Source organism: Stegodyphus dumicola, chromosome 2, assembly GCF_044657685.1.
Source record: "Stegodyphus dumicola isolate Sdum_Otavi_A_Nest chromosome 2, ASM4465768v1".
In the NCBI taxonomy this organism is placed as follows: domain Eukaryota; kingdom Metazoa; phylum Arthropoda; class Arachnida; order Araneae; family Eresidae; genus Stegodyphus; species Stegodyphus dumicola.
The window spans coordinates 16,620,107-16,634,429 of NC_140769.1; the positions used below are offsets into that span (position 1 = coordinate 16,620,107).

Below are 14,323 nucleotides of genomic sequence, written 5' to 3' on the forward strand. Positions count from 1 at the left end.
TTTTATTGAATATGGTTTTTTAAGGCTTACATTTGAAACAATATGTAGCAGATGAACAAATTCAGGATTAGATTAATATTAAGTATAATCTGAAGTAGATGGAGATCAAACATTTTAGGCAGAATCATATGCTGTGCTAATGTTTAAAAAATATTTTAAAATTTGGATATTCTTTATCAACTACTAATGATTCAATTAATTTATAAATCATTTTTCATTAATTAATAATATACAACCTCCAAGAAAATTCAATTGGAAGTTCTTATGCGCATACACACAATCAGAAAGAAGTAAATATTATAAATGAAATTTAATTTGAATGCTCTTTTAAAGAGATTAACAGAAATTTTTTTTTAATGATATAAAATTGCTTAAAAATGCATTGTTTTGAATGGTTTTGTGTAAAAAATAATCTGGCTTATTGCACTTTTATAATATTTGTTTATTTATTTTGTTGTTAAATAGTCCCTTTTTGAAATAAACCCCGTAGTCACCAATTTATTTCAAAAATAAAATGCTTTATAAAAGGATGGAATACATTCTAGAAGTTTGAAATTTCAGAATCTGTCAGGTATAAGAATTTCTTTGATGAAATTTATATTTTTGTATTATGAACCTGTATGCTAATATCAATACTATAGGTGATTGGTAGAAAAGAAAAAAAAAAAGAAAGTACAGAAAAGTATTTAAATTTTTTTATAGGTTTCCATTCAGTTAATTTATTTGTTTCTTCCCTTTTTTTGCAACTAAATGAATTTGCAATCCACTCTAAATTTAATTTGCGTATCTTTTTGTTAGCTAAGTGAAGTTAGCCACAAATTTGAACATTTAGCTGGGCAGTCTGAAGATACGCATAAAGTCCACCGGTTGGATAGCAAAGTGAGAGACCTTGAATCCAAGTTGGAACTTGAACAAACTACCAGAGCCCGTCTAGAGGTAAAGCTTTTTCTGTAAGAAATAGTTAAATTGCAATGATATAATACATTTGTTGAATATTTATGTGTCTCAAATTTGATAGCAGATTAGTGTGTTATGCAGTATTTATTTTAAAAATGTGTTACATATTTTAGTAATGAATTCATTAACATTTTACTTTATCTCAGATTCATTTTTGACATCATCTATCTTTTATGTGAAATCAAAAATATCTTTGTAATATACAGGGTCTATTCCCAAAGTTTCAAGACTGATTTTTTCTTGAGTAGGGGCACTCGTTCATACCCATTCCACCAACTGGGTGAGGTAGTAGGGGGTGTTAATTAACAGACCATGTGAGTTTCAGTTGCCTCTAAGATACTGGAATGAGTAGATTGTTGTGGTGCGAGTGCATGTCAGTAACCCATGTCAAAAACTGGTTGAGTGGAAAATGCAGTGTCATTTGAAGCACCATTATTCTGAAAAGTTCTGTATGAAACTAAAGAAAACAATGACAGAGGCATTTTATAATTCAAGAGACCTACCAAGAAGAAGCCATGTCACATGCACTGGTTTTCATGTGGCGCAAGAGGATCAAAGGTGGCTGCTATGGCATTGAAGATGATGACCATGCTAGGAGACCCTCAACAAGCCGAACTTAGGAAAATCTGGTGAAGTGGGTGAACTTAAATACAGATCATCATGTTAGTGTTTGATTAATTGCTGATGAACTGCAATTGGTTCAGACTATGTACAGGTTAGTGACAGAAGATTTGAAACTGAGAAAAGTGTGTGCCAAAGTTGTGATGGATGAACAGAAGGTACAGTGCCTAATTGTTTGTGAAGAAATGCTTCAGTGTTTGCAAAATGATCTCTTTTTCATAAAGAGGTCACTGGTGATGAGACCTGGGTTTACGGGTATGATCCAGAAACAAAACGTCAAAGTGTGGAATGGCATGCCCCCTCATTTCCAAAGCCCAAGAAGGCAGTCCATTAAGAGTTTGTTCCTGCTGGGCAGGGTTGCATAGGTAAGTTTTATGCTAGAGTGCTGCACCATTTGAAGGATTGAGTAAACCGCATCCATGTCATCAAAGACAGTTGGGTTGTTCACCATGATAATGCACTCTCTCATGGCACTTGCTGCCGCCAAAGTTTTGGCTAAGTTCAATGTGGCAAAACTGCCGCATCCTCCCCCCTGCAGCCCCGATGTCACTCATTCCCAGCGACTAGTTTTTGCTCTCTCAGATCAAGAAAGACCTGAGAGGGAAGCTATTCTACACGATTCCAGCAGTCCAGGCAGCTTTGATGAGGTCCATTCACAGCCTTGAATGCAAAGATGCTCAGAAAGTCTGTGAAAAAAACACTAGCAGCAGTGTGTTGATGTACAAGAGTCATATTCTGAAGACTTTTAGTTCTCTGTACAAAAATGCTTCATAAATTTTGTATTCTTAGGCTAGTCTTAAAACTTTGTGAACGTACCCTGTATCCTTTTAGAATGTAACTTGTTTCAAAATCAAAATGCTTATTATTTTTTTTTTTTTAATTTTAATATTCTATGTGTTTAAGGATTTTTTAACCCTTTGAACTCTACATGTATTCTTACTGCTGCCTGCCTAGCAGATCACTTATACTTTTGCAGTTCTGAATTTTCATCATAGTTTTTCTTTCTTTATTCATATTTTTTGAAAAGCAAAACCAGATTTAAATTTAAAAGTGCACACTCACATTGCCCATTCTTTGATAACTGTACACTTTTTTCATTATCATGCTCTTTGCAAATGTTCCTTTGGCACAGCTAATGCAGTTGAGGAACACAAAGCTGTGTTTACATAATTGAGCCAGCATATTGCAAGAATTAATAAACAAGCAATTTTTTGTTGGCTGTTGTTACATAGGATTTTTTGTAGTCGTATTTCTTTCAATGATTACTTAATACTTTTTTACATAGAGGACTGTTTGCATGTACTTTTTTGTATGTGGGTGGGGGGGGGGGACTTTTTTTTTTTTCGTAATGCAATATTTCATTTTTCTAGCACCAAATTGCCAGGTTGAAGGAGCAAAATGACCGGGCCAGAGAAGAATGTGATTCACTGAGGAACAAAGAATTACAGGCTCAAGAAGGTGTTCGACGATTGCAACGTCAACTCAGAGATTTACGAGAGGATTATGCCGCTCTTCAACAGAAAGAAGCAGATGCCTATCGTAAACAACATGAATTGGTAATGATAGTTTGGTGTAATGGTTTAAAATATGCAATAGAATTTCCATTCTTGGATAATCTTTTTTTTATGAAAAATTGAATGAAATACTATAAAAATTAAATTTAGAATTTCAACAGATTTTTTTGTAATTTGGGATTCATATTTTTGACATTATCATAACTAATTATAATTATAATGCATTTTTCATAAAAGCAGGACAGCTTTGCAGCAAAAATCATTTAAGTATCTGCATGTTAAGCAGGTAAACTTTATCTAATATACCAGTTTCAGAAAATAGTTCTACCTTGAAAAATGTAGATTAAAACTGCATATGACTACTTGTTTGCAATTTTTTTTTTCTGCAAATATATTGGAAAAATTCCTGAATATTGTCAGCAATTTAATGAAAGCTAGCACACAACCATGTAGCTTATATATATATATATATATTGCGCAAAAAATTATCTAGACCAAATTGGTCATACAGTATTGTACTAACTACCTTGTTTATTAATATATATATATTTATAAAGCAAGATATGCGTAAAATGTATGTCCACTCCCACAAAGTTAATACAAACTTGTTGTAAAAAGTTAAAATTTACTAATATGTTGGCACAAAAACCACGACTTCACATGGTGGTATTCTCAGTAATAGAAATGTAAGCAAACATATAGGCAAATCATATGTGCATAAAATTAGCTGTGATGTGTGTGAGTATGCATGTTATGTTACGCATACTGCTGCTGTTAATTAAATTTTTACATCAGTGCATTGTGTATCATTTTTTTAGGTATATATTTATTATTTTGTTTGTTTCTTCTAAAAAGTTTAAATAGGATACTATAGTTTACTTTATTCTTCTATACTTCAGGAAATGGCATTAGAAAATTCTGAAACAGACTTGCAAGTGACCAAAAATGATCTGCGATTAGCATGTCAACGAATTCAGGATCTTCAGAATGCCCTTGAAGATGATTTGGATTCAGGTACTGATGTACCTGATGACAGGTGAGGCTGCAGTTGTGTGATATCATTCAAAGTCAGGGAATATTTGTAATATAGTTTTCCAGCATTTTTTAATTATAGAATAACTAAAGCAAATAGAACAATGAATTGTGGAAATTATTAATTTCCCTATTGTTGAGAATTGCAAATCAGGATTTTACTTTCTAGAATACTAAATAGAAAAATTAAAAATTCTTGAATTTATTATTTTTTATTAGAGCTTTTATCAAAATGGGCATGAGGAAAAAGTATTTGAATTTAATTTTCTAATACAAAAATATTCACATTCAGAAAAATGAAAAAATTATTAGCAAAATAAAATTATATTTTGAATTGCCAACTTTATAATTTAAACGTCTAATTCTGTCTGCCGTAAAAATATAGTATGTAAATGGAGGATGCAAGGATACTATAATATTTCCAGAAGAAGACAACCTTTAGAGTTTAAATTCACTGGTTATAAAAATGCTACTTTTTTAATTACTTTTAAGGACAAAGCATATTCATCTTTGCTTTTTATGTTAAACTCTTGTTTTTTTTTTTTTTTTTTTTTGTGTTAGATAAAGGGAATTAGAGGATGATGTAATAAAAGAATTATTATTTAAAACTTAACTATATATAAACTTATGACTATTTATATATAAATTTAGGGAGAATTTATGGGTGTATAAATTAAGTGCTTTTGAAGATATCTTTCTTCTTTACTTAACTATCCATGCAAGGGGGTGTTTCTTTGTACTTTTTGCCTGTTTATTCTTTTGACATACAGGGTGTGAATGAAGGCACAGAGTAGTCATAAAAAAACTTCCCCGATATATGCAAAGCGCAAGTCTAAGCTTCGGAGTACTTGTGTGGCATCACAATCACATTTGTTATCAGTGCATACTTCTTCAAAGAGGTCACTTCCACTGGTATTAAAATGTGTTCCATCACAAATGCTTGGCATACTATGTTGTTGCAGAATTGCAGCAGCGAAATGTCATTAATCATGTTGTATGGATACAAGATGGTGCTTCTCCGTGCTTCACCACATGTGTTTAGCAGCAGCACTTTAGAGATAGTAAAGTTTTGCAGGCGTTGCGACCCTCCGACTTCACTTCCCGACTGATAAATTTCTGGCTCTGAGTTATCTGAAGGTTTAAACACAAAATCTGCAAGATTTGTCAGAATATAAAGATGCCATAAAACATGAAGTTATATAGATCCCTTTTGTGATATCACATTCATCATTGTTGCCAACTGTCTTCTGCGTGCAATGCATTATCATCTGTGAAGGTGAGCACGATGAAAGCTTGTAATTCCAATAAATATTTTCCCCCATCTTTTTGAAAATGTTTTACGCTGACAGTTTTCATCATATATGTATCATTCCAGTGCCGTTTGTGGCTTTTCAATATCTTGATCAATTTGTACATGAAAAAAGTGGGTATTGCCATTAGAAAACTTTGAATCAAGCACTCATTTTGAGTGGTTGAATGGATAAGCCCCTAGGGATTCGTAGATCAGGGGAGGATTTTTTATGACCACACTGTGTCTAAAAATACAAGATGGAGAAATGCTGAATATCTTCACATGGTAAGTAATATATGGTGTTAAAACATTATCATTAATTCAGTAATAATGTAAGTATTCACAAATGTTTTTATTATTAATTAAATGTGATGAATTTTGATTAATATTAACTAGATATTTTAAAAAAAAATAAAATAAGGAACTGTATTATTGTATAGGAAACCACAGAATGAGCAGCTGTTTCATTTGAAAGACTTTTAGCTTTTTCTGCTCATTTAACAGGTTTTATTTATTTTATTTATTTATTTTTTTTAATCTTTGGATACAAAATTTTCATATCGTGGTGATATAAATATTACGGAGAATTTTTTACATTTTTACAAAGAATGTTATACTGTTACTTAGAATGTTGTATTTTAGAGATTTTTCTGTGAAGTATAAAATATTGTTAATAAAATAAAATAAAATATCATAAAAGTAAAACTTTTACCATTAAGATTACAAGCCACTTTTGTTACTTGCTACTATTAGAATATATAGTAATAACATCAGTAGCTTAAAATTATAAGTAAAAATGAGGATTATACTGCTTTGAGATTGTCGCTGTTTGTAGTAAGGTTATTCAATAGAATGTAAAGCTTCTGGCAGAAAGATTTACGCCTGAGAATCTGCTCTATTATTGCTGTAAGTGCATTAAAATTGCTGTGTTGTTGTATAGTGCATTTGTTGCATTTAAAATACTCTGTTTAGGAATGACAGACTGATTAAATTTGAAAGATAAATTAAATATCTTATGTTTTGCGAACTGGCAGTACTCTGAGAACTGGCTGTAAAGAAGATTGCATGAAAGAAAAAGATGTTTTATTTTGCCCAGTAGCTAACACTCGACAGGGAATGTAGGTAGTGTAGACATAATAATATGATGTAATAAATGCCATTGTCCAAAAATTTTAGAAAGTTTTTTTTTTAAGAATGTTTCTAACATTTATGAAAAAATTTCAAATACAGTGAATACCGAAAATCCGCCAACCTGAAACCCGCCAACTCCTGAAATCCGTGTTGCCTCTCAAAATATAAACATTCAGTTTATAGGTTCTGGAAACTGCAACACTGAGCATGAAATATTGAAGAAAAAATACTTACTAAATAATGACGTCATAATTACCAAATAATAATGAGTCATAACAGAAATACCAAATTATTGACATCATGATAAAAGTTTTTTCTACTCTAATTTGCATCGAGGTAAGAAAGCAGACGATTTACTCAATTCTTCTTTCAAGTTCACGATTCACGTTGTATTTTCTGAGCTTTGTTATTTCACGAGATTATTTAGTGCTGCTTTTTTTATCCGAATATTTTGTGGATAAATTAAGAATATTTTAGATTTCAGCCCTTTATAATACAATTACAGATAAGAAATGCACTCATGATTTTACTGCTTGCAATGTTGAAAAACGTAAACACATTGCATTGACGGTAATGCAAAAAGTGCAAATTCTGCAAAAGATGGAGACAGGCGCTACTCCTCGGTTTATAGCAGAATCATATGGAATTGCAATACGATTGTGTACGATATATGGAAAAATAAAGAAAAGCTGTAGAAATTTTACAGCAACAGTGATTCTAACACCGGAATCCGAAACCGAAAATCTTTGCATGAGATGAAATCAGCAAACCTCGATGCTGTGTATATATAATACAATAAATAATATAATCACTTTATGTATGTAATAATAATTTAGTGCATATAATAAGTTATTGCAATAATATATATAATAATTTAATTGAATGTATCTAATATGCCTTATTTATTTTGCACTTTTAGTCTGAATATTATGGTTGATCTTTTCTGTCCTGAAATCCACAAAATCCTTAAATCCGCACAACCTCTGGTCCCAGGCTTTGCGGATTTCTGAACTTCTACTGTAATAGTAAAATCTTATATTAAATATTATGTTCACCCAAGAATAAAATGTAATATTTGAATGGTTTCTGTATTATTAGAAAAGGGAATATTTTAAATTCAGCCTGAGAAATTTTATTAAGCTAAAAAAGTAACCAGGGATTGAAAATCACTAAAGTATCTCTAAAAAATCTGGTTTATTCCTTTTTTGTATTAAGTTCACTTTATTATTACAAATTATTTAATTTTAATTTTTTTTTCAGTGGTTCAGACAGTGATAGCAGTTTTGAGTTGTCCGTTCTGAGGAACCAGAGCATGACACCCGTCCAACGTTGTGATAGTGTTGCTAGCAACCTTAGCTATGGAACTCTCGAAGGACCACATTCTCGAACGTCTTCCTTCAGTCATGAACTATCTGCATTTAGCAGTAGGTAAAAACCTATGTAGGCATGCCAAGCCATCCTGCATTTTCACACTCCCATTATTAACAGAACTCCTGCTGTTTGGTATGTGACTGTTTATCTAACACATAACAGTGGTTTTCAAATTATGCCGCATTGTCTACATTGCATACATAAATGCCAAGATGTGTGGGTGTTTATGAAAGTGCTTTCCAGAATCTTGAAAATTACCGTGTAGCTGAAGCAGGATTAAGCCTATAAATATTAAATATTAAAATTTTTACTATTATGCAGGTAATAGCTTTTTCATATGTTTCTTGCTACTGCCAGCTATCACTGTCCAAACTTAATTTAGATTTTAGTTTTTCAGAGTTCCCAACAATCTTCTATGAAAACTTTCATTAAAAGCTGGATTTTTACAATTTTATTTCTGTTATTCTGAGGTTATGGCTCTTGGTCATGCACCATCCTCTTTTTTAACCCTTTTTTATGAAATATTTCTCCTGCTCTCGAGCAACCTTTTAGTTTTTAATTTATCTGAATTCAGATCTTCTCTTTTAAATGTATGATAGCTTTAAAAGAATTGCTGATCACTAACTGTTGAAAAAAATGAAATGACTAATATGAATTCTTTAAGGGGGAGAACTAATTTAATCAATTATATTAGTATTATCTCGTATGGAAACCTATAATTGTGTGAATTCCATTTTTTACCCAGTAATTTTCAGTGTCATTTTCCCTCTGCTCTGTTTTAATTCATTTTTCAGGTTGTGAAGCCTTAGCACAAACATTAAGATTAACATTTGTACTCCATTTTGTCTCTTATTTTAAATCTTTCAATGATAAATTCTGTTTAAAAAAAGTTTGCTTATAGAATTATATGTCTGTTGATTAATTATCTTTTTTATCATATTTAAAAATATTTTGATAAGTTAACGCTTTTCTTTCTGCTTAGGTTATTGTTCAGTATAATTTTTTTTAACCCTAGATTAAGCACATGGGTGACAGGTGTCCCCCAGTGATATTTGTCACAAGTTTGCAACACTGTATATTGATTTTCGGAGAATGCGCCTTTCAGTAGCTGAGTGTTAATTTTTGTTGTTTGTTGTGATGATGTGTCTAATTGTGCAATGCAAGTGTTTGCACTTAATGCAGCATTAAATTGCATTATTAAATCAAAATGCTAAAAAAATTACAGAATTTTTAATAATGAATTAATTTCAAAGTTAATATGTTTCATTCCAGAATTATGTGATGACTAGTTTCATAATCCAAATGACGTAGTATAAAATTTGACAATTTTAAGTCTTTTTAAGGTCATATCTTCCTGTGGTGTGAAAAATAACAGTTTCTCATATTTCAAGCTTGTTTTATGCCATAGTACATTAATATTGTTTGTTTATATCTTGAATTCTACTAATTTTACTTAGCCTCTATTTAGAGCAGTTGCTTATTGTTTATTTTTAGGTTTTAATAAAATGTTTTAAAAGTTTTTTTTTAAAGATTGTAAAATACTTGCTATTTATAAATTAAATAAATATGTCTTCAGAGAAAGAAATTTAATCCGCTAGTGAACATAATTGCATCATGCTAGAATTTACTATGCTATGTTTGATACTATACTATGCAAAATATAAGTTTTTTTATTTAATTTTTTTTTTTTTTTTTTTTTTTAAATTCCACTTAATTTAGTGATTACTTTTCAGATAGAACACTGTAGAATTTGCATTGCTTTTTGTTCAGTCATCTGTGATAAACATTCAGAAATTAATGAGAAAGGTTATATGGCTCAATTATATTAGGTATTCTTCACGAAGATTTGCAAAATGTTAAAAAATTGAAAACCACTGTTATGCTAAAGTAGGTACTAAATTTGAAACTAACAGTTTGTCTGAGTGTTCAGTGTATAATAAGTTCAGTGTATAATAAGTTTGTAGTGTTTTGCTTTGGTTATTCTTTCACCATCAAATGCAAGTAGTTCAAAATGCCTGAGTGATCGATTTCTATAAGTTGTGCCAATTCTGATGTAGTTTGATGGAAATTTTTTTGAAGATACTGAGCTTTCCTGAATATAGATTATTTATAAGTCAAATCACTTTTCCTGAAATTGTAAAAACAATTTCTTTGTTGCTCTTTCAGCAATATTAGTCGTCCAATAGACAGTGCAAACAGTTTTCATCACTCCTGGTGCACTTGATGCTCAGTTAAAACAAAGTGTGGAATGTGCCAGAAATGTTCAACTTTGTCTAGATAACACACCTTCTTGTTTCATTTACAAAATAGCCAAAATTTGCTTAAAAGTAGAATACACTGCATTTTCACAAACACAGAGCTACAAACTAAGCAATAGTAAAGGACAACAAACTCACAGTAAGGCAGTGTTTTCAATCCATAATAAACTTATGCACCAACTATCAACTTGTACACCAATCTAATAATTCTGAGCAAGTAAAATAGCAGTTAAATAATTTTTCTGCCCTGTCCATCTTCCAGTTGGTGTAACTTTTGGTACTGACCCTCTAAGCTTTCTCATTCCTTAAGAGAATATTTTTCAGCTACCTTTGATTCTACTATGGGTGGTTTCCTTATTGCATCATTGGGATAAACTCATGTCTGTTCAGAGCCTTTTTTTAAGAAGACTAAGATGTTAAATTCATATTGTTTTATAACTGTTATCTTCAGACTTTATTGATTAATTCATGCTAACATTCTCAGAAAAGTATATGTTAAAAAAATCACTGGAAATATATCAATGTTGCTTTTATGTGGCACTTAAAAATCATTATGTCATTATAAACTTACTCATCAAAACAGATCTACTTCACATTATTTTAGGTAATAGTAGAATTTTTAAAATCGTATGTAATTAATTAATTTAATGTATATTTAAAGTTCAGCTGGAATATCTACCTCTAGAACTCATAAAGCAACTGGGTCCTTAAACTGTCTCAGTGCGAAGAGCTTCTGAAAATACGAATTAATTATGCTGTGAAAAATAAATTAGAAAAAGCATCAATACATCAATTTTGTTCAGATTTTATATACATATTTTAAAAAAAATTCATTATTTCCTTATAATTTTACTCATAAAAACATATTCGTATTATTTTGGGTAATACTAACAACAGACATAAAAAAATATTATTTAATTAATTGTTTTAGATGTTAAGTTTTGCTGTCTGCATAGTATTCAAAAATTCTTTTGAATCATGATTTTGATTTGCAATTGTACAGAACACAGTTTGAAAGCACTGCTGTTGAGCAGTTGCTTAGAACCTAATGGAACCTAACAAGAACACAATTTGAAGACCATTATTCTGGATTGGGATTTTATAAAAGATGTGAAGGATGTTTACCAAAATTGTTGCTCAGACTCTGTTGTTGTGGCGTTTGTAATATCATTATGTAGCTTGATTGTTTTTGAGATTATTCCTCTTTACTCCAAATTTCTCTCTCTCTAAATGTAGTACATGTTGCACTATTTGACTTTGTTTCTATTCTTGGAAAATATGTCAGAATAGAGAGACTTTCATATCTCAAAAGAGCATCAATAGGACTTTCTTGGCAGAAGATTTTTCTTAGTTTAGTCATCTTCAGTAACAGGATTAGGATGGTTTCCTTACATTTTACAGTCTGGTGTGCAAAATTTAAGGCTGAGACAGTTTTCAAATATAACATTATGCAAAATTGTTCCACACTGACTCAAATCATCAAAATCCATACTGACTCAAATCATACCTCAAGATGTGAAAATATGGGACAAAAGAGCAAAATAATCCTGACAAGGAATCAAAAAGGATAAAAAGGCACTTTATTGAAGAAGTAGCTCTGAAAAGCTGAAAATCGTTTCCAGGCTTGTGAAACAATGCTGTGAGTGATCCCAAACACCTCTGCCACACTTGTCACACTTTAGTCTTCTTCCAGTTTTCCAGTGATGCAATCTCGAAAACGTAAAGTCATCCAGATGACATCTCCTGGATTACCTGTGAGCCATATCATATAGCAGTAGTAACTCGACATCGTTGAAATCATTGTACATCATACAGTAGCTTTCACCAAATTGCTAAATGTACACTGCTCGTGTGCAATAACCCCTTCTCACACTTCTTTAAGTCATGTGCATATCCTACTGTACTGGTCCCTATTCTATTTCCTAATTAATCTTTTGGTCTATTCTGTTGCTCTGTTCCACTTTCATCCTAATTTCTCAGCCTTGCCCTTAATTTTTGCACACTCGTGTATGATCCAGTATACCAGATCCATATCTGATTTCCAGAAACACTGCAAGAGCAGGTAATTTAATTTCTTGGTCTTCTCTGATGTGCTAGCCTGGGCTGATGTGCATTGTGTTGCTGACTGACTAGATCCAGCTTCTTTGATTGCATGTGTTCTTCATTGGTTGTTCTAACCTTTTACATCTTTCTGTTCATTCATAAGTTTTTCATGAAGTCATACAAAGTCTAGAAATTTCAGCAAGTTCACTTCTTTTGTCCAAATAAATAATACTATGTTTTCTGACAAAGATACAGTTATGCATGGTAGTTTTAATATCAATCTGTAATACAGACTGATAACAGAGTGCTGCATGTGCATGTTCAAACTATCTATATTATGAATGTAGTGTTGCTGCTCATTATGCTCAAATATGATTCAACATAATTCTGAATTTATTTTTACTTTATTTTGTAGTTATTTCTGTGTCATAGAAAAATTCTTTGTATCAGTGAAACACCGTTGTTATACAAATGTGTTTTTAAATTATTCTGCTGCTGATGAGCAACTCTAACTTGCATTACTTACAGAGGCAAAAGATAGTTGATGATATTTAACTAATTACACCAGCAAGATTTGATAATTATTCAGACATTTTGGAAAATAAGTTTAACTCCATAAACTAATAAAGGAACATAACATTTATATAAATATTTTATTTATCAATTTCTTTCATTATAAAGAACCATAGCACAGTATGTGAGATGTAGTGTTTTAAAATATATTTTGTTATGTGATAGAAATTACTTCTATGTGAAGCAGAAACTTAAATTGTTCTGTATGTTTTTTTATTCAATATATTGTCTTCTGAGCTGCAAAACACATGGAGAAATTGTAATTTATGGCATTTCTCTAAAATTATACTGTATTTTCTTCTTATTCTAATTACTCCTTCCTATTTTTTATTTAATTTCATAGCTTGAAAATCAAAGGTATTAATTAAGTAATGTAAACACATTTTGAATGGAAAGAAAGAGCTTATTTGATTAAAATGAGTGTATAAATAGGTGTTATATACTTTGTTTAATTATGTAACAACTCTTCTTTTCCAGATCATGATCAATTACTAATAAGTTTTCCTGCTTCCTCTAATATCTGATCAAATGTGGTGAATCCCAAACTATGTTGTCATGAGTTTAACACAATTCTTTCTACTATATTTTAACACCTGGAATTTAAAATTTGCAGTATAACTACATATGACACTGCTTATACATGTTTGATGAACTGAAGTAATATTTTCCTAAATGTTCTTCTTGTCACACTTTAGATTTGCCTAAAAATTTTACCGTGAAAGCAAGATGTCTGTATACAGGTAACTGGGGCGCAGTATTGCGGCTCATCGTGTTCTGATGACATTAAATACCATATTTGCTGGCATATAAGACACACCGCTCTTTTCATACATATTTTTGAAGGATAAAACTTTAAGGATCGTTATAATGAATTTACAATATTTTAAATATAAATATAAATACAAAGTAATACTTTCTGCAAATATCTAATCTATCTGGGAAAGGACACCTTCATCAGAATCCAGACACTCATTTCCAGAGCTAAATGAAAAGTCACTTGAAACTTCTTCTAAATCAGCATCTGAGTCCTCATACAACAAATCGTCCTCTGTACCATTCAGTGCATAACTAATGGCACATTTCTTCAATGATTTAACCACTGTCTCTGTTTTCACAGCATTCCCTGAAGCTTTGACCCATTTACAAACTGAAATAAATGTAATCAAAAACTGAGTATTGAAGAATAAGGCAGACCCCATTTTTCATACTTATTTTCAAAGAAAAGAAGTGCATCTTATACCCCAGCAAATACGGTATATCCCGTGAGAGAGACAGTAGGAATATTTCAACTGTGCAAGCTATATTGCACTTTTGGAAGAAGGACAAGTCCCCCTACACACATGCGGTATTAAACTTCTCAGTTTTTCTTTTTGAATGCATTGTGAAAGACAATGTATAGAAGGTTGTCTACATTTGGTGTCCCCAGTTCCCCTCCTTCCTTTTTAATCTCCACTAAGTAGTTTATTATTTTTGCTATTCTATGGAACTTTGTTGTATCATTATTCTATGTTGTTAATTTACCGTTTAATATA

General features: G+C 31.2%; 1 protein-coding gene across 2 annotated transcripts in view; it reads left to right on the forward strand.

The window, feature by feature from the left end:
- The window catches only part of Mhcl (Myosin heavy chain-like), a 260,663-nt gene that overhangs the window by 242,845 nt on the left and 3,495 nt on the right, over positions 1 to 14,323 (forward strand). Inside the window, exons 33-36 of one of the 2 annotated variants that reach the window (XM_085810468.1) lie at positions 799 to 936; positions 2,949 to 3,134; positions 3,992 to 4,128; positions 7,807 to 7,974. In XM_085810468.1, the coding sequence (XP_085666594.1) occupies positions 799 to 936; positions 2,949 to 3,134; positions 3,992 to 4,128; positions 7,807 to 7,974 (629 nt within the window). The remainder of the gene's footprint in view (positions 1 to 798; positions 937 to 2,948; positions 3,135 to 3,991; positions 4,129 to 7,806; positions 7,975 to 14,323) is intronic. The other variant, XM_035365536.2, reaches the window with a different exon arrangement.